We start from the raw sequence: 19688 nt of genomic DNA, 5'->3' as shown, positions 1-19688 counted from the left end.
CATATCGATTTGTAATCTGTGTCGTCCTTCAGGAGTCAGCCGCTTTTCTCGGCGATTCAACTTCTCTGTGAGAATAAAGTTGCAAGGCTCGACCGTAATAGCTCGAATAAATCAACACAACTTCATTGACCTTGCGAAAGACAGTACATATTCCAACGTAGCACAACAAACGACGAAAAGGAAATGGAAATGCACCCCACTCAAGGAATCTCACTGCAGGTCAGCTTAATGGGCTCTTAATTGATGTAAGCCGGATGTAAGCTTGCATGCAAACTTAAGTTAGAAACGTTCACATTTGGAAATAAAGTTTAATGTACTGTTATTCTTTTCTATAGTTATACACAGTACTTAACCTTGCTAAACGATGCACCGTTTAGAGTAATGTGACATTTGATGCCAATAAAGGACAAAAGTTGAACAATACCCCCAAAATACACAATTTGGAAAACCCTGGCAGGGGAATGACATAAACGGGCTTTAGTATGCGCTGCTGTCAAGGGTATGCTTTTCCAGCAGTCTACTTTGGGTATAGGAATAAGGATCTGGCAAAACAGTCGGGGATCTTGATATAAAAAGAATTGAGTTTCTGATTCCTTTTATTATACATGGTGTGGAATATTATTTAGTATGAGAAGGTATTTCTGGTACCCAACCTACAATCAGATGTCCAAATACTAACTGAATATCCTCTGCTATATAAACCCCCAAAATACCATGTTCCTAGCAACACAGCTGTTGACAAATTGCTAGAGTACCCCCTCCTCCCCCCGGGTATCGAATGCACTTCACTGATATCTGATTATTACTAGTTATGTAGTATAGAATGATTTTACCAAAGAACGAATTCAGCCACCTAAAGGGTTTCAAAAAGTAACCATATTTGGACATCAGAAGCTATGCATCACATTTGACTAGAATATGTTTATTTTCCTGTTTTTCACTGCACTACTGAAAAGAACTCTACAATGATCAATTTCTCTTCTCTTTCTATTCAACTACCTTTTCTACATTCATCCAATAGAGGCCTTTCCTAGTTGCCTTTTGCCTCTGTGTCAAAACGAGCCTAAGTGGGAAACCATTCATATGACTTTTTATTTATTTATTTATTTATGGATTCGTACAAGTACAGGTGCTTAACAATAGGACACAAGTCCCCTACTTGGTTAATACACCCACACCCAACCCCCTAAAAAATATCCCGAAAAAACCCTTCCCTGACCCGACTAAACTACAAATCAATAATCTAAATCACACAAATACAATCTAAAATATACTAATCAACTTAACAAGTACAGACAAAGAAAATATTAACACGGCGACACTTAGGACAAATTAATTTAAAAGAACGAAAATTGTCACCATCAAAAACATTTAAAAGTCTAGTAAAATAAAATGACTTAAGTTTACTTTTAAAAGAGCTTATAGAGTCTGAATCCTTGATATTTTCAGGTAAACTGTTCCATATCAAAGTTATTCTGTTGAAGTAAAAGTCTCGGAAGGAAGACGTACGACAAACGTTAGTCTTTAAATGCAGCCCTGATGAAGCACGGCGCGTGTTGCCCTTTAGAAAAGAAAAATAATAACTAAATTCACGAGTGAAATCTATATGCCCATGAAGGCACTTAAAATAGAAAACTAAGTCAAGATATTCTAACCAGTAATTAAGCGGTAATAACTTAAGCTTGATTAGTCGAACCTTATAACATAGGTTACTATTCCTTAATATAAAACGAGTAGCTCTCCTTTGTATGTTCTCTACAAGTAATAAATTGCTGATAATTGACTGAGGGGCCCATATCTGAGAACAAAAACAAAAATGAGCGCGCACTAATGAGCAGTAAAGACGCAAAAGCGCTGTACTACCAACAATACCTGCGTAGTTTCTTTTGAGAAAACCAAGCATCCTATTAGCTTTAGCTACAATCATAACTATGTGATCCTTCCAAGAGGTGTCATTTGCAATCACAATACCTAAATCTTTTTCAGATATGACAACCTCCGCATTAATACCATTTAAACTATAGCTACGAGGTGGACTACGGCGTTTCCTAGAAATGCGCAGGTTACTGCACTTAGTAGGCTGAAAAAACAACTCATTTCGCAACGCCCAATTTGAAAGCGCGTTTAAATCCTGCTGCAGTTGCAAGTAATCAGAATGATGATTAGTAACCTTGTAACATTTTGAGTCATCTGCAAGCATAGCCAGCGTCGCACTGGTAACTACATTAGGCATGTCATTAACAAATAATTGACTTTGGCCTACAGGTTCATTTTCATGCAAATCAAACTCAGTTTGCTTGAAGACTCGTTTTGAAATTGAGACACAAAGAAATGTTCACCCATGAGCTGGCTCACACGAGCCTTTGATTCGTCTGTACCTTGTCCTCGTGCCAGAGCCCCGACGATTTTAAAAAGAGGGACAGACGGGCCTGGGGAGCCCTGGGGATGGATCGGACAAAGATGGCGGACGGAAGTACGGCCATGCACGACTTGACGACGGAAAACCATTTATAGAGTCTCATAAGCCAGAACACCTTTCTTTACCCTTGCACAGGTGTGTACATCAAGACGTATGTTAAATTATTTTTCCACAGGAAGAGGAAATTTCCCTCTAAAAGAGTATAATAAGCGGAAACAGGGACATTTGTTTTCCTAGGATCCGAGAAATGGTTATTCATTGTTGATTGGTTGTCATTCCCCATTACATCATGGTTATTTCCCTAGAAGAAAAAGCTTAACGAAGCATTTATTCTTTTTCGCAATTGTTCGTGTGTACAGTTTATGTTGAAGATCAAAAATGTCTTCCCCAGGACCAGGGAAGGGGAAAAAGAAGCGAAAAAATAAGGGACGAGGCGGTGCTGGCAGAGGACGTGGCAGAGGACAAGATTTACCCACTCCTGGAAGACACGAAGGGGCAGGAAAGCCTGTCGATGATGACGAAGTTGAAGTTGATAGCGAAGAGAAGCCTGCTACGGGAGCAAGGTCAGATCATGAGCCTTCAAGTTCTACAGCAGCTGAATATGACGAACTGTCAGAGACAGGACGAGAGAGACCGAGAGAGAACGAGACTACAGCTAATGAGAAAGTACATGTAGGGGAAGGCGGCAAGACGCCCTCTAGTTCTACAGCAGTCCTTCAGCCACAAGAGAAATCAAAACGAAAAGAACAACAAGTTCCTGGTGCGAGCAAGTCATCTACGTCATCTCCTTCCTCTGGTACCAAGGTTAAGGGTAAGCTTTACTGAAATGAAGATGAATCTGTTCACAATGGGTTTAAATTTGTAGTTTGTAGAATGATGAGCATATTTGCATTCTTCTGGCAGTAAGATATCATACATGCCTCTTGAACCAAGTGAGGATTTCTTGGTTTGACATCATGGGCGGAAACTTGATTCCGATTACATTGGGCTTTCAGTCTATTCTCAAACCAGGCAGGGCTGAAACTTTCAGCCTGGACTGAAGCTAGGCCTGGGCTGAAATCTTCTCCATGTAATTCCCAACTTTATTTCAAGAGGATTTGTTTCAGAAGCTGGGCTGATTAATCGCAGCTCAAAAGTTGTAAATAGTATTAAGTTAAACGCAGTGCCAAATTAAAAATGATGTTTATAGCAGACATTTTGGGCCTAGCCCTTAGGTTGAGTTTTGTTAATCGCAGCCCCCACCTAACCTGTTGTAATTTCAGCCAGGCCGATATTTGTCATGTAATCACCCCCTTAGGCATGGGTTCCATGTTTGGAGGTCAAAAACGTATGTTTCACAGCTACTCATAGCCTTCTACACAAAAGCTCTTTAGGGTTGTCAAGCAGTCTTCCTCCCCAATAAATGTCTGCTGAAACAGACAGCACGTTTCTTTCCCCTTTTTTGTAAAGATCAGCTGGAGATCACTCTGAAATTACTTTAGAGCCAATTTGCACTGGGTAATGGTGTAATAAAAAGCCAGTCATAAATGAACAGGCTCCTTTGGTGCGATATACTGTAACTACTACCTGTACTGTTACTTTTTGGAATTCTGAGGGCAAGGAGGCTCTTTCAACTAGAAATCCAACGGCCTGGGGGTGCTTACGATTAGAATTCTGAGTACATGAGGGGGTTGCTAGAGGAGACAGACAAGAGCGTGAAAGCACAAACGAACTGAGAACACTGCTAACTACTGCGGAAAGTAAGAAACAAGACAAACATTGATCAATCACGTATATGTTCACGTTCATTAACAGAAGAAAAGCAATAAAATGTGGGTTGCACATTGGGCTCCAGATGCCCTAAAGTTGATGGATCTCTTGTTAACCGTGTGGCCATGGGCCAAGCGCGGTTCATGTTCTACCCGTGGTTTATTGTTGTTATTATTTTTTTTTTTGTCGGTGACCAGACCCAAACTCCCTCTTGGCCAAATTTTGAGTCACGCAACGTGTGATGTTTATTCGCCAAAAGCTGGTAGGGTATGGATATTTTCTGGAATCACCCATTCAATGGTAAATTATGCTTTTAGGTATAAGTATGTCTAAAATGTGCAATTTTTCAAATCCAGTCCAAGTTCACAGATTTACAAAGTAACACTTTTTATCTTTTTCTTCACAAAATACCAATAGTTTCACAAATTTAAACATAATATTTTAAGTGTCTCAGACACTCTTTGAAAGGCCACGCTCTATAGTATTTTGGTGTCATCTAAAGTTTTAAGAAGACTTCCTGCAGACCTAACCAAACAAATGTCTTCTATGAGCAAGTCCATCTCTTTCTTCATGAAATACATTGTACTCTCTAACAGCTTCTTGCTGATAAGGATTTAAATCAATAAGTAATTTTAAAAAAATAAATTTAATGTTCAAGCCCATTGAAAGACCATGCTTGTATCCGTTGAAGTCTTTTGCAAAATTTATCTGGGTGCAAAGTGCCTTGCCTTGATCGGGAAGTGTGCTGTGATTGGGCCACATGCATAGCCTGGTGTTTCAGCAGACATTTATTTATTTATTTACTCCAATTCAATTGCACAGATGATCAAAACAAAAACAAAAACAAAAAAATAAATATGTTTACAAGTATAAAAAGGAGACATCTGAGTAATTAGGCCAGTTTATACAGAATTCTAGATTCCTTATTTTAAATGAACTGCGTGAGATAAAATACAACATACATAAAAAACTAACATAGACAAATTGCAACAACAATAAGTGATCAGAAAACTATAATTACATTCAAGGGTGAGGAAGACTGTGTCTGTGTAGGAGGCTAGGCTACTCACGCCTATGGATCAAGTTTTTCATACCTGTCTGTAATTTTTGGTCTGCTACATCCTGACAAGTAAAGATTGCTTGCAACAAAGAAAAGATATTTGGATGTTGTACATTATCTCTCTAAGTTTCATTATATAATTCCTTAAACATGTATTCCTTAAGTTAAGGAAGGTAGTGTGAAAAAAAGCTCTGTTTGAATATGGTGTAACTTGATATGTTACTGAGATTTTACAAGGAAGAATTATGTACGTTGTACAAGAATATGCATCTGACCACCATTTTTACTAAATAAAACATAACAGGAATTGTGAAAGAATAAATGATGCATATACAGCCATAACACTACTGGAAAAATGACCTGAAAAAATTTCAGGCTCTGTATGGGATTTGAACCCACGACCCTTGTGTTACCAGTGCAATGCTCTACCAACTGAGCTATCAAAGCCACATTAGAGTGGTCGTGTGTAGGTTTGGCCCTATATGTTCAGTGGACGTAATACTCAGCTCAAGTATATGAATTCCATGGTAATAGATGTCCAAAAAAATTTTTTTCAGGTCATTTCTCCAGTAGTGTTATGGCTGCATTCGCATCATTCATTCTTTCATTATTTAATTGCTACTGTTGGACATCTATTACCATGGATAACAGGAATTGTACACTGGAATGCAACAGGATGTACACTCTTTGAATATATCTATCAATCAATTTTAATCCTCTACAGAACCTCAAAGTGTGGCAGCCTCCAACACCTCTGCCTCTACTCCAGTGCCTTCCACTCTGACTGCTGCTGCTGCTGCTGAGACAGCTGGTGTATCAGCTGCTACTTCTTCTGTTAAGACAGCTGGTGTCTCAAAAACCACAGCTGATGATAAACAAGATGTAGAACAATTAACAAAGCTTGCTTCCAGCTTGGCTACAAAAGGTAAATTTTGATTCTGAAGATTGACCGTCAGCATTTGTAAAAGTTGTGAGTTGTAATTTTTTTTTTTTTTTCACAGATTACAGCTAACATGTACATGGTAGCCTTGGAAAGACAATCAAAGGGATGAAGCTGTTTATATAGTACATGTGCACTTTGTTATTACCTGTAGCCAATGTTAACACACACAAAACTTTGTACTGTATATGCACCTGACCGAGTTTGTTGTACACTGGCACTAAACAGCATTAAGCCTGCAGTGTCTGTGTGTATCTCAAAGTGATACTGAAGTCGAGGAGTGTTTTAGTGGGCTTTCTTGCAATGTTCTGACTGCATTAATATTATTGACGGCCTATCTGTTACCAATGGTTGCAAGTCAGATTAATTTAAATTACTTCAAGACCATGGTACTTTAAAAAAAAAAATACCAGATCTGATTTGCAGTTTTGGAACATGAAAGTACTTTATCTCAAGTTATTTTTAATTAATTTGTTAATTAATGTATAAAGTTGTTTCCTCTCCAATACATAGCTCGTCAAACACAAGGAAATGGTGGACCACATCCCCCTAAAAGACCAGGCTATGGTACTGTAGGCCGTCCTATAAGGTTAAGGGCAAACTTCTTCTGCCTCAATATTTCATCACAACTATCAGATCTCTACCACTATGATGTGGAGATTACCCCAAACAAGTGTCCCTGATCAGTGAAAAGAGATGTTGTGAATGAAATCATAAGGAGGTACAAAGATACAACATTCCAAGGTCACCACCCTGCTTTTGATGGGGAGAGGAATTTGTATAGCAGAATCAAACTTCCTCCGGTGAGTTTATTAAGCTGAATAGTCTTACTGCTGTGTAAAACTCCTGAACTGTAAGGGACCTGGAGATATTGCATTTACATGATTGTGTATACTAGAGAGACAAATCCTATTACATTTAAGAACTAACTCCTATGAAGAGTCATCATTCATAAAGTAGTACCTTCCATGATGAGGCAACTCAGTTCCCAGGAGGGAGGATTTCTCATAAAAGGGCACCTGCCATAAAGGGACACACTCCATTAAGGCATCCCCAATAAAGGTGCATCTCTCATGAATTCTCATAAAAGGGTACCTCCCATAGAGGGGCACCTCCTGTAAAGGGGTACCTTCCATTATGGGGTACGTCCCATAAAGGGGGACCACCCATAAGGGGGACCTCCCTGAAAGGAGCACCTTCCTTAAAGAAGCACGTCCCATAAAGGGGACCCATAAAGGGGCATCAGCCATAAGGGGGCACCTCCCATAAAGGGGCACCTCCCATAGAGGAGCAACTCCAATAAAGGGGTACCTCCCATCACTGCACTTCCCATTGAGGGGAACTTCCCATAAATAGGCACCTCCCATAAAAGGCACCACGCATTAACAGGCACTTCCCATAACTTATAGGGGAACCTTCTATAACGGGGCACCCTCCATTTACTTTTAAGGGGCACTAATCTCATAAAGAGATATTTCTGGGTAAAAGGTCACCTTCCATAAAGGGAGACCCCAATAAAAGGTTACTTCCCATAACATTGCATGTCAGATAAAGGAGCACCCTACAGAAAGAGGTACTTTGTGTACTGGAGCACCTTTGCTAACATGTACCCCGCATTATCAAGGGTTGTATGCCCTGCCCTGCCCCCACCCCCATAGATATCACTAGTTAAATGAAAACCTTCTGCAAGAAGGCTGCATCACTTTGCAAGGAAAGCTTGTCCTGAGCACATGTACTTGACTAATAGGACTATGTTTTATAATTGAAAAATAAATTGTAGCACTATTATGTTTACCAGAAGATTTGTATTCAATGCTTGATAACTGAAGGTTGATTTCTTTTGACTGTTGAATAGGCTGAACTTAGTGTCAAGTTGGCTGGTGAGGATGGAGGAAAAGACAGGGAATTTAAGGTCACTAACTTATTCTAAATAGTATGTATACCCATACGAAACATATTATACCTGCACCAAGCACTGCTTGTACATGTAAGTGTCTAAGACACTTGCAAGCGCTGCTATTACTGCTGTATAAATGTTAATGAATGCTTTATATATACATACATACATACATATATGTATATTTAACAAATAGATTCCATGTTGCCGTGCGTCTGTTCAGTAATAGATCACAGATGACGTCAAAATGTGGTAAGAACAAAAAAGTGGCAGACGAGGCGATAGCCGAGTGTGTCACTGATGTTCTTACCACATTTTGACGTCTTCTGTGATCTATTACTGAACAGACGCACGGCAACATGGAATCTATTTGTTTTATATAATAACGAAACAAACTACTACCGATAAAGCTTTTTTTTATTTCAAAATCTTTCAACATAACTCGAAAGCCGGCCTTTGCCCACTTTGGCGAACACGAAAAAAGCCATTTGACGTAATATATTGTCTATACAAATTGAAGCAATCTCATTGGTTGCTATGCGTAGCAAAGAATTGTGATTGGTCCGGGAAAATCACGCCACTGTCAAACTTGACTCAGGCGTCGCTTCTCGTGGAATGAAAACTTACAGCGAAAGCAGAATTGAACTGCGAAATCTACAAATCTCAAAGAAAATGCTGGATAAGTCAAGTCACTTTTTGTCATCAGAGCAGCCCTGTGAGCCGAAAAGCTTGGATGTTGCCTCGAATATTGCAGGAGTTGAAAAACTACGCTCGGAAAACTTGCGGCTGCGGTCAACCTGGAGGCCATTCGATTCGAGTTTTGAATGAAAGGAGCGTTAGTGATGGTGGAAATTTGTGTCCTCTGTGGTTGGTGATTCTCAAATCAGTTTGAAATAGTGTCGGAGAACCTTTTAGCTGCGATACAGTTGGCCGTGAGCTGTAGTGAGCTATACTTTGCTCGCTGCTGTGCCCTGAAACGGACTGGAACACTCGCATCGGAAAGCAAGGTTATGTGTTTATTTTAACTGATTTTAAGAAGTGGTTTTGATGTTTCAGTCCAGACAATCACTGTGTCAACAATTATTTTGAGACTGAGAAAAGTTCAATGTTTTAAATAAATTAATCTCATAAACATTTTGTTTATTGGGTTTGTTAAATTCGAGACAGCAATGGTTCTCGGCTTACCAAGACTAATTTTGTGTTTGGTTTAGTCTCGCTTGACTGCGGACTGAGACTGCTCGAGTATTTTTTCTGAGTCATTGTCTAAAACAGAAACGGCTTTATCTTTCTTCTTCCTGCTAGACTATGCTTCTGGTACCTGTTCAATGCCTGGACAAGACTTCCTTGTACCTTATCTTTTGCCCAGTCATGTAAAATATTATCTAAATTCTTAAAACTTTCCGCCATTTTAAAACACAGAGGGAAAAACTTTGAAATGATGACGTCAATCGTGCGTCTGTCCTCTAATAGATCATAGGCGAGAACCAATCAAAATGCGAGAATAACTTGGGTTATTATATAAATATATATATATATATAGTTTTTACAGAAAAGTTGTAGGGAGGCAAATGTATTCAGTAAGGCATTTTTAGGCAGTAATTTCCCAAAGGAATGGGTGGATGACAACTGCTCATAATTATGCAGGGGCTGTTTCACCAAATCTATAGCTTGTTTGCATGTTTTATATTAAATAATGATGTACAACATCATTTAAGAGTGTACATATTTAAGAACCCTTAGCTTGTACCCTTGGAATTTTCAGCAATCGCTCTTGTGGTGCATGGATATTTTCTGAAAATGCTCAATCTGAACTTCTGGTTTTGCAGAGGGCTGACTCAGAGTGAGACTCTTAGCATGGGAAATCCAGTGCAATAGTACTAAATCAACTAGGAATCTATGTAAGTTGGTAGGTCCTTTACACAAAAGAAGGTTTCTAATGTTCTTCTTTAATGTTTCTATAGGTTAAAATCCAGTTTGAAGCATCAGTTAGTATCCTTGAATTAAATATTTTCTTGAGTGGTGAACAAAATGGAAAAGTGCCTCAAGATGTAGTTCAGGCATTAAATGGCATCACACGGACGATTCCATCCTTTTATTACACACCTGTGGGGCGGTCATTCTTCCCATTTGATGCCCAAGGGAGACCCCTGGGTGAGGGGTGTGAGGTGCGGTTTGGTTACAGACCAAGCGTTAGACATTCTGAATGGAAGGCTCCACTGGTGAACATTGACGGTAAGCAATATCAATGATGATTTTAACAAGAGCAGGTACGTTGCTGGCCAGGCTGTCCTAATGAAGGGCCAGGCTGGGGACCAGTCCGATTTTTCGTCAGCCACTTTACTTGATGGTTAACTTAACTCTAGAGACTAAGCAAAAACATATAGAGCATCTCTACCACAGTGATACTCTTGTCTAATACACACCACAGTGGAACTATTTGTTCTTTGAAATTTTTGAGTATCACTATTTCAGCCACATATCACAGCAAGTGCATGTCTACATACAAATTAAAGACTATTGCATTGACAATTGAGGGGTCAATTACTGTTTTCAACAAAACATTTGGAGGGTATATAGAATCCTACTATCCTACCCTTATGTCCTTTTAAAATACATGACTGTTTAAAATGTGTTTTCAACTAGGAAACCTCTCTAAATGTAGTGAATTTCGATTTAACACCGTTAAATTCAAAAATTAGTGCCAGCCCTGAAGATTGATTCAAGATAATGTTCAAGGAAATGCTTCTGCAGAAACTTTTACCATACCCACATTTTGCATGATTATATCAACTCAATAACATCTGCACCTGTATGAATTTTTACAGTGTGACATTGAATACTTGTGTAGATCACTCTTCGACAAGTTGGAAAAAAAAGATATGTTTGCATTTTTGTTAGACAGTATAATTTGATTATTAATTGCTATATCTGCCCAGAAGACATAAAGTTAACTTACGTCTGCAATTACACTTTGAACATCAAATATTGAATAGCCATCATTTTCTTGGTTATTTCGTTGCAGTCTCTGCAAAAGGTTTTTACAAGGAACAAGACGTCATAGACTTCGTAAGTGAAAATCTTGGACGGGATGTAACGCCTCAAAGTCTGGAAGACCGTAATTTTCGCCTTGATAAGCATAGACTTGAGAAGGCTATACGTGGTAAGAGTGCATAAGATCTTAGTTGCACGGTATAACGTGAATTGAAATCATAATAAATGCAAAATTGGTCATAGACATGAGCATGTAATTACACAGTATTTGCATAAATCATTTGCTAATGTTTTGCATACTTTCTTTTGTGTGTTTACAGGGCCCTAGTCAGCGGCACCTTTGTTTTTGTTTACATGTGAGAGTTTGGTGAAACTGCTAAAGAGATTTGAACATACTTTCAGGAACACAACTTACAGTGAAGCAATAAGATTTCGCTTCACCATGCAATTTCAATAATTTCAATGGCATCGAAAATGGCAGAGGCTGACTAGGGTCCTTTAATAGTTACTTCGTGAATTTTGTAATGTTTTTTTTTTTTTTTTTTTTTTTTACATTTACCCGAGGAGCCCGTTTGTTTAAAAAGATGGATAATGCTATCTGCTGGGTAAATCACTATCCATCGTAATTTGTTTGTCAGCACTAATCCACGTGATACGTAATAGCGATTTTCCTGGCGGATTGCATTATCCATTCTTTGAACAACTTGGGTCGGTGGGCGTGTAAACTTGCCATTATACAGCGTGGCCGAGTGGTCAGCGTGTCGGACTTGCAATACAGCGGTCCTGGGTTCGAGTCCCACTCCGAGCACTACCTGGATTTGTTTCTCGGTAGTCCCGAGTTCAAATCGTCAGCCACGCTTGTAAGTAGCCAACCGGTTTGCCTCCGGGCAGTTAGGACTCTTAACAATGTTACGTTTCAGTTGTTTGCTCGGCCCCATTAGCACTTGTGCTATAACACTGCCAAGGGTAAATAAAGGTTATACATTACACTGAACAAAAAAGTGACAGCAGACAGAAACAGAGTCTGCTGAACAGGACCAACTCTAGACGAAAAGAGTTAATACTCAGATTATATATCTTGATCGATAACGATTTTTTAAAACATAAGCAAGCGGATATTAAGTTCCTACTTGTCTTTCAGAACAATTTCACGTGCTCACTAAAGTCTCGAACAAATTTGATTGCCTAATTAAGGAGATTTTTTTTATAAGAAAGCTTGAACCATCTCTAAACGTGCAAACGGACTCGATTCACACAAAGGTATTCACTTGATGAACTTGTGATCCTTTGTTATTCATTATGTTAATTTGTAGAGACTGTAAAAGTATAGATATCAAATCTTCGCATTAATTTATTGTGGGCGTATGCATTATAAATGCATAAGGCCCGCTAAGTCAGGACAAATCTTGTGGATATGTATACAGGATGACACGCAACAGACCTCCGAGAGCATATTTTGCCTTAGGGGTAGACTGGGTCTACCTTTCGAGTGATGCTTCAAGTGATCCTTCGCCGGGTCCTTCGATGGAGGCCATTGTTAGCGTTTTGCAACCTTTGTTTGGCGTATCGTTTCATATCGTGTTGTCTGCGCCCTTATTTTTACTTTTTTCCCTTCATTTAACACAAGCGCGAATCGGAAAGGCAAACGCTGCCTTTCGGTAAATGTTCAAGGAAAAAAAATGAGTAAAAAAGAACAGAAAATAAGTATAAAAATAAAAGAAAAATTGCCTGTCTCTCTAGGATTTGAACTCACAGCCTCCAGGTCTCCGGGCAGATAACTTCTCTACTGCGCCACATCGACAACTAGTGATTATATCGGTTTGTGGGGAAGCGCTGGGTAGTTAGAACGGCAGGCTCAGCCTCAAGTACGTTCCTAGCACGAACCGACAAGTCGTGCGAAAGTATCACCAAATCACATTTATTATCGTACTTTTGTCTTTCTTGAACTTGTCCACTCGTAAGACTAGAATACGCCAACCCGATAGAATAACTCTAAACACAAGCTCACAAGTACGTATTGCGGATCGTTTATTCACTTTGCCTTGAGAATGGTGTCACGATGACGCCGAAACGTCGGCTTGCTTAGATTTATACAAAATAATGAATATACACCATGTGCATGCTTGGGTTGCAGGACTTTCTAAAACTTTAGAAAGTTCCTCTGAGACATATTTCAATTTGGAGTAAGAAGACATGAGGTTTTTAAAGGGGCATTGACCATTGTTTAGGGTCTGGGTATGAATAATTGCACTAATACTTAAGCTTTTGTCCTTAAGGAATCCGAATACAAACTACTCATGCAGCCTCTATTAAGAGAAAGTACACCGTGTGGGGAGTATCAAGTTTTTCTGCAGAAAAGCTACAGTTTGAAGTTGAGGATGGAGTAACTGGTCGCAAAAGCAAAACAACCGTTGCAGAGCATTTTAAGAATACATGCGGGTTGCAGTTAAGGTATTGCACAGTTACTTTTCTAATTAGTGAATTGCGATATAGTAAGTTACGAGTTGTAGCGGGAGATCAAATTATTTTTAATTACACCAGTTTATTGTAAACAAACAGATGAGGTAGAATCGAATTTCAAATTACAACATAAGCGATAAACTTGATCGTGTATACGCGGCTTATATGACGATCTAAGTACTTGAATTCGAACAATTGAACAATTTTAAAGGAACCTAAATTGCATGGAATTCGACTAATGTCCGTAACAAGTTTCGCGTGCACGCGACACTTGCTTTAAAGAAGTATATTTGACTTTGCTGTTTCTGTTAGTATGCTAGTAGTTCGCGAAGTTCGTGAAGAAAGTTCGTGCGTTCAGAAAATTTCAAAACGAAACGTAGGGGCGCGGTGCGCAGAAACGTATGCTAAGTCTTAGAATACGTCGCTGTGAAACTCTAAAGCAAAAGGTCAGGGATTCAAACGTGCTTACACGTTGCGATCGCTACAGAAAACGTTGAGCGACCCCAATTACGACTACCTGTCTCCATATGATCGCCACGATGACTTGGATCAAACAACAACGCACTGTATTGTGTTATATTTTTCTTGTAAAAGATTGCCACAATTTTTATACGATCACAACCATTGCTATGATAGTTGCGGTGGAACTGAGGTCCATTACAGCGATCAACTTGTGGCAACGATCTCTACAATCGCTCAAAAGCTGTTCACATAACATCGCAACGATCACTGAACTTTTTTTCAGCGATTATATGGAAACCAGCCTTTACGTATAGTGTTTATAGTGTATATATCTTGTACATCTGTTTGGAGAGAGAAAAGAAGTATCTAAAAACAGATAAAATGCATCAAACCGTACTATCTCAATTTCAGATATCCTCACCTACCCTGCCTACAAGTTGGCCAAAAAAGGGACCAGTACCTGCCATTAGAAGTGTGTACCATCATTCCTTGTCAAAAAAGGCATTTATCAGAGCAACAGACAGCAAATATGATCAGAAGTACTGCTCGCACTGCACCTGAACGACAGCGGGACATTCAGTATTGGGTATGTTTGATAATTCAATTCACTCGGGCCTCTTCTCGCAGTTCTCTTCAGGGAAAGCATAACTACCATATCTGTTCACAGAAAGTCTTGTAAGTTATAAATTAACTGGCTGGCACTTGCCCGTTTACACCAGCAAATGTTTGGTCAATGTTTGTGGACACAACAAAATTTAAATTGCAGCGATAATAGCCGACAAAATATTTGAAGGATAGTTTAGTACTGACAATACATGTATGTAGGTTTTTAAACAAGTAGATATGTGAAAAATCATACATTTGAGGAACAGTTTTTTGCTGAACTCAAAAATATGCAAAGTTAGTTGTCTTGGATTTTACATGTGATGTGTATCTGTCCTCGCAGATGAAATAGCGGGTAATAATAGGGAACTACAGTAAAATCCCACGTGAAGCTTCATAAGGGGTTTTGGGTGGGTTTATAAACGGGGGGTGGGGGGGGTGGCTTATATCTGGCGGGCATATAAGTGGAATAAAAAAATGTTTCGGAACGACGAGATAAAACGTATCTGAGAAACGAATTAAAGCTAACATACCATTACATTTAAAGCTTTTACCCCATTATTCCCCTATTAGCCTATAACTTTCGGTTAAAAAATTTTGATGTTTGTAAAGGAACGCACTTATACATTAGATGGGCTTATATCCGGGAGGGCTTATATCCAGAATAATATCTTTGTTAGCAAATAGAAGGGCTTATATCCCTGGGGTGGGGGCTTATGTCCGGAAGGGGGCTTTTAACCGGGAAGCCTTTAACGTGGGATTTTACGGTATTTGTGTTCCTTTTTCTGTCGAATGGAAGTTACATGTATGGTGATATGGCTGCTATTTTGTGTAGTGTCCTTCAAACATTTTTTACACTATTCCTAAAGACTGAATCCTTCGGGACAAGAAGGGACATTAAAAGTGTCAGCCTTGAGCCTATACCTATAGTCATATTGCACTAAAAAATCTTGCTACGTGCAGTCTTTTCTAAACATTTGGTTCCATTCAGTTGAGCCGGTAACTGAATGTGCAAACACAGGTACCCATGTACTAATACGATAATGAGCAATAACATTCTTAAACGTCAGTTTTATCTCGTACTCTAGGCCCAAGAGATGATAAGAGCTAGTAGTAAGTACTTAAAGGAGGAGTTTAAGACTTACGTCAGCACTGACATGGTCAAAGTGGATGGTCGAGTCCTTCCCGCACCTAGACTCAACCTCGGTCCTCAAGACCAGCCACTGGTTCCGCGGGATGGTGCGTGGGACATGCGAAACAAATCACTCCATGAGGGAGCTCGCATTCAAACCTGGGCTTTAGCTTGTTTTGCGCCTCCCCGCTGGTGCAATGACGGTCATCTGAGAAAGTTTTGTCAGCAAATGGCGTCTGTGTCCAGTGGAGAGGGAATGAGAATGACAGAGGAGCCCACTGTTGTGAAATATGCGAGGGATAAAAATGACGTAAGAATTCTATTTTCTGAAAATGGTATAGTGTGTACAAAGGTTTTCTGTGGCTTTTGTCAAAGTCAATTCGACGAGACTGACAAAAAAAAACACTTCCAATAAATCAGCATCCTCATTTTAAACCTAGCGGTCAGAAAAAAGCTAGATATAACCGAAACAAAAACAAAACAAAACCAAATCAAAGCGAAACCATTTTCAATGCCTGTCTTCAAGAAGGAAAACACTTAGGGAAGCTATCAGAAAGGTCCTCCAGCATGGCGGACTGTACAGTTATAAGTGGCTTGTCAGTATATTGACAACCAACGAGTGCTGAAAGATTGAAGTTTTTACTTGCTCATTTGATTAGGTGGAAAGACTGTTTTGCAAATGGGCAGCAGACCTTCCCGAACTACAGCTTATCATGGCTGTTCTGCCAGAGAAATCTAAAGATCTTTACTCAGAGATAAAACGAGTGGGTGACAATGTGATTGGAATTCCAACCCAGTGTGTTCAGTCAAAACTTGTACAACAAGCGAAACCTCAAGTCTGTGCCAATATCTCTTTGAAGATAAACTCCAAACTAGGTGGAATCAATCAAGTTATTGATCCCTCAAAGAAGTCACCTGTCTTTAGAGAACCTGTCATCATCTTTGGTGCTGATGTAACACACCCTTCTCCCACTGAAAATGGGATTCCATCTATCGCGGCTGTTGTGGCCAGTATGGATAAAGATGTAACCAAATACTGCGCACGGGTTCGAGCGCAGAGACACGAGAAGTCAGGAGGTGCTCAGGAAATTATTAAAGATCTGGCAGTCATGGTGAAAGAGCTTCTTATCGAGTTCTACATAGCCAACAGGAAACTAAAGCCGTCCAAGATCATTTTCTACCGTGATGGAGTCGGCGAGGGTCAGTTTGACCAAGTTCTTGTTCATGAAGTGCGTGCTGTTCAGGAGGCCTGTATGATGCTGGAAAAGGAATATCGCCCAAAAATTACATTTGTTGTGGTTCAGAAGCGGCATCACACAAGACTATTCTGTGAAGACAAACGAGATGCCTCAGGCAAAGCTCAGAATGTACCTCCAGGTACCACTGTGGACAGTGGTATAACACACCCATATGAGTTTGACTTTTATCTGTGCAGCCACTTTGGAATCCAAGTAATTTGATGCTGTGTAACATTTGGGAAAGTTTTTTTTGCTGCTTCAACTCAGTGAGAAACTCCAAGTTGCCTTACATTGGGTTGGATGAGCAAGTTACTTTCTTGTTTCAAAAATATTATTGTAAAATAGCGTATTGCACTTAAACCCTGAAGTTAAACCAATCTCAGGGTACTGTACGTTCCTTTTGGAAGATTTGGATCAGTAGGATTTGTAATCCAAGATCACTAAAATCGTAGTGTATCAAATGAACTGGTGAATTGGTTCCTTTGATGCACCATGATCCGAGTTATCTTGGATCACAGGTCCTGATCTCGATCCAACCTCATTCCCAGGGTCTCGCACCTCACCGACCCCTGGAGTAAGAGAGGGCCGGGAGACCCTAGGAACGAGGTTGATCTCGATCATCCAAAAGGGAACCACTTTAAAACTTGTTTTTATGGACCCCTGGCGCTCTTTTATCAACCAATCATTCATTACGTCTGTCAGTCTGTCTGCTTGCCTACCTGCCAGCCTACCTGCTTGGCTGTCTGTTCGTCTGTCTGTCTGTCTGTCTCTCAGTCAGTCAGTCAGTCAGTCAGTCAGTCAGTCTGTCTGTCTATTTATCTGTCTCCTCTATACACACCCCACCCGCTTGTACATGTCTGTTTAGAAGCAGTCAATCAGGTCATTTCCTCCTTTCCTTGCCTTTGCTTATGAACTTATTTTCAGCTGACCATGCTGCTTATTGGTAATATAAAATGTTCTTATTTTTTTTAACTTTTCAGATAATTCCCCTCTCCTCCCACAGCCCTTCTCCTCTTATCAGTTTTGTTAAACATGAGCTTATGTATTACGTAACTGTAATCTTTGATTTAGACAAGATATTTACCTTGCCTCAGACTTTGCAGGCTGTAAAATAACAATTTTACCATGGTTACTGATTTCTCCTCAGGGAACAAGCCGACCCACACACTATCACGTTTTGTACGACGATAACGCCTTTACAGCAGACGATCTGCAAGAGCTCACTTATCAGCTGTGTCACGTATATGCACGGTGCACTCGCAGTGTCTCCATGCCAGCCCCTGCCTATTATGCACATTTGGTAGCATTCCGAGCTAGACACCATGTGACCAATGGTGGAAATGGAAGGTAGTTTTTTTTGTGGCAAGATTGTCGTCAAGTTTTCTACTCTCATGGCCTTGTTTGTTTGTTTGTTTGTTTTTTTTAATTGTTGTCGTGTTCAACTTTTTAGGGGCGGCGATACTGTAGATTTGGAGAAGTCTGCAAGAGCCATTCAAGTCAGCGACAGAATGAAAGGAGCGATGTATTTTACGTGAAGATTTAGCCGGATAATTCTGCCAACTTTGTTAAATTTAAATGTTTCTCAATACTCCAGCTACTTATTTGCAAAAGTATTTTCTGGCCAAATTTCGTGAAATTCTAATGAGTTGAGTTCTTTCGGTAACCAAAAAAAATTGAAAATTGCTGGGTTTGTTGCATCCTTATGTTTTCTAAAAATCTCTCCACCAAAAGCCTAAACCATCAATACACTGTGTTCAATCGTGAAGAAAAGTAGCTCTGATAGCGAGGGCATTGAGCAAATAAAATGATTGCTGCATCGACGCCATGTTTTTTTTTGTGTGTGTAATCCTTGTGCGCGCTCTGAATCGCACTAGTAAGAGCGCGCGCGAAAATTGTGTTCGGCCACTTTAATTATGATCAATTATTACATTAATAACAAAACTACTTCTCACGGTCTTTTTTTGTTTTGTTTTGTTAGCTTTTTGTTTTCGTTTTTTGTTTTATGCAATATAATTATGACGGAGCAGTCAAGATTTGTTTCCCATTTTAGTACGTGTCAACAGCCGGAATGGTGCTGGCTTTTGTCCAGAGCATCGGGTATCGGTCAGCGCTGTCCAAAAACTCTTGGGCCTTGGGCCCTAGGGACAAGATTGGAAACTGGCAATGCTTAGTATTCCCAAATTTTGAGCAACCCAATACCCAAATCCCTAATTTTTCGGGATACCCAAAACACTGAAAGCGTAAAATATCGCAGACTGGGGCAAGTTAATTCCTCCACAGTTTTGCGCAAAAACGATATATCATCTTCCTTCTTTGGGGGATACGAACAAGACAAAACTCAAGGGGATAGAAAAAGACAGGAGGAAAAAGACAAAAATATCTTTTCCACGCAGGCGGAGCTCTAGGACTTGAGCGCGCGAGCTCGACAAAAAAACCTTGCAGGAAAGGAAAAAAAAAGAATAAATATAGTAGTAATAATAATAATAATAATAATAATAATAATAATAATAATAATAATAATAATAATAATAACAAAAAATAATAATAATAACAAACAAATCAACCTTTTTCCCAGTTCTCTTCCTTCATCGTTAAGAGATCTGGGAATGAATGGTTCAAAGTCACGTGACCTGAATGGTTTCCAGTCAGTACTACGCACTCCCAAGACGAAATAGGCCCTTTGCAGCTAAGCCATCACGTGACCTATTTTTCATAATGGCAGAAATGGAAAAAGCAT

General features: G+C 39.6%; 1 protein-coding gene and 1 pseudogene across 2 annotated transcripts; both read left to right on the top strand.

The window, feature by feature from the left end:
- The first annotated feature begins 2591 nt into the window (after positions 1 to 2591).
- On the top strand, positions 2592 to 10985 carry LOC145495848 (uncharacterized; annotated as a pseudogene). The gene is made up of 5 exons (XR_014050479.1): positions 2592 to 3230; positions 5953 to 6153; positions 6682 to 6971; positions 8024 to 8080; positions 10027 to 10985. The product of XR_014050479.1 is annotated as an uncharacterized LOC145495848 (transcript).
- LOC145495846 (protein argonaute-2-like) lies at positions 10985 to 18919 on the top strand (the record flags this gene model as incomplete). The annotated part of the gene is made up of 7 exons (XM_081475432.1): positions 10985 to 11225; positions 13333 to 13507; positions 14390 to 14564; positions 15670 to 16023; positions 16373 to 17164; positions 18099 to 18298; positions 18402 to 18919. Coding segments are annotated over 7 exons (2022 nt in total), but the record flags the coding sequence as incomplete, so codon positions are not given.
- Positions 18920 to 19688: the final 769 nt, after the last annotated feature.

Source organism: Orbicella franksi, chromosome 8 (assembly GCF_964199315.1).
Source record: "Orbicella franksi chromosome 8, jaOrbFran1.1, whole genome shotgun sequence".
NCBI lineage: Eukaryota > Metazoa > Cnidaria > Anthozoa > Scleractinia > Merulinidae > Orbicella > Orbicella franksi.
Note: the sequence above shows the minus strand (reverse complement) of the source record. Positions and strands in the feature narration are given on the sequence as shown.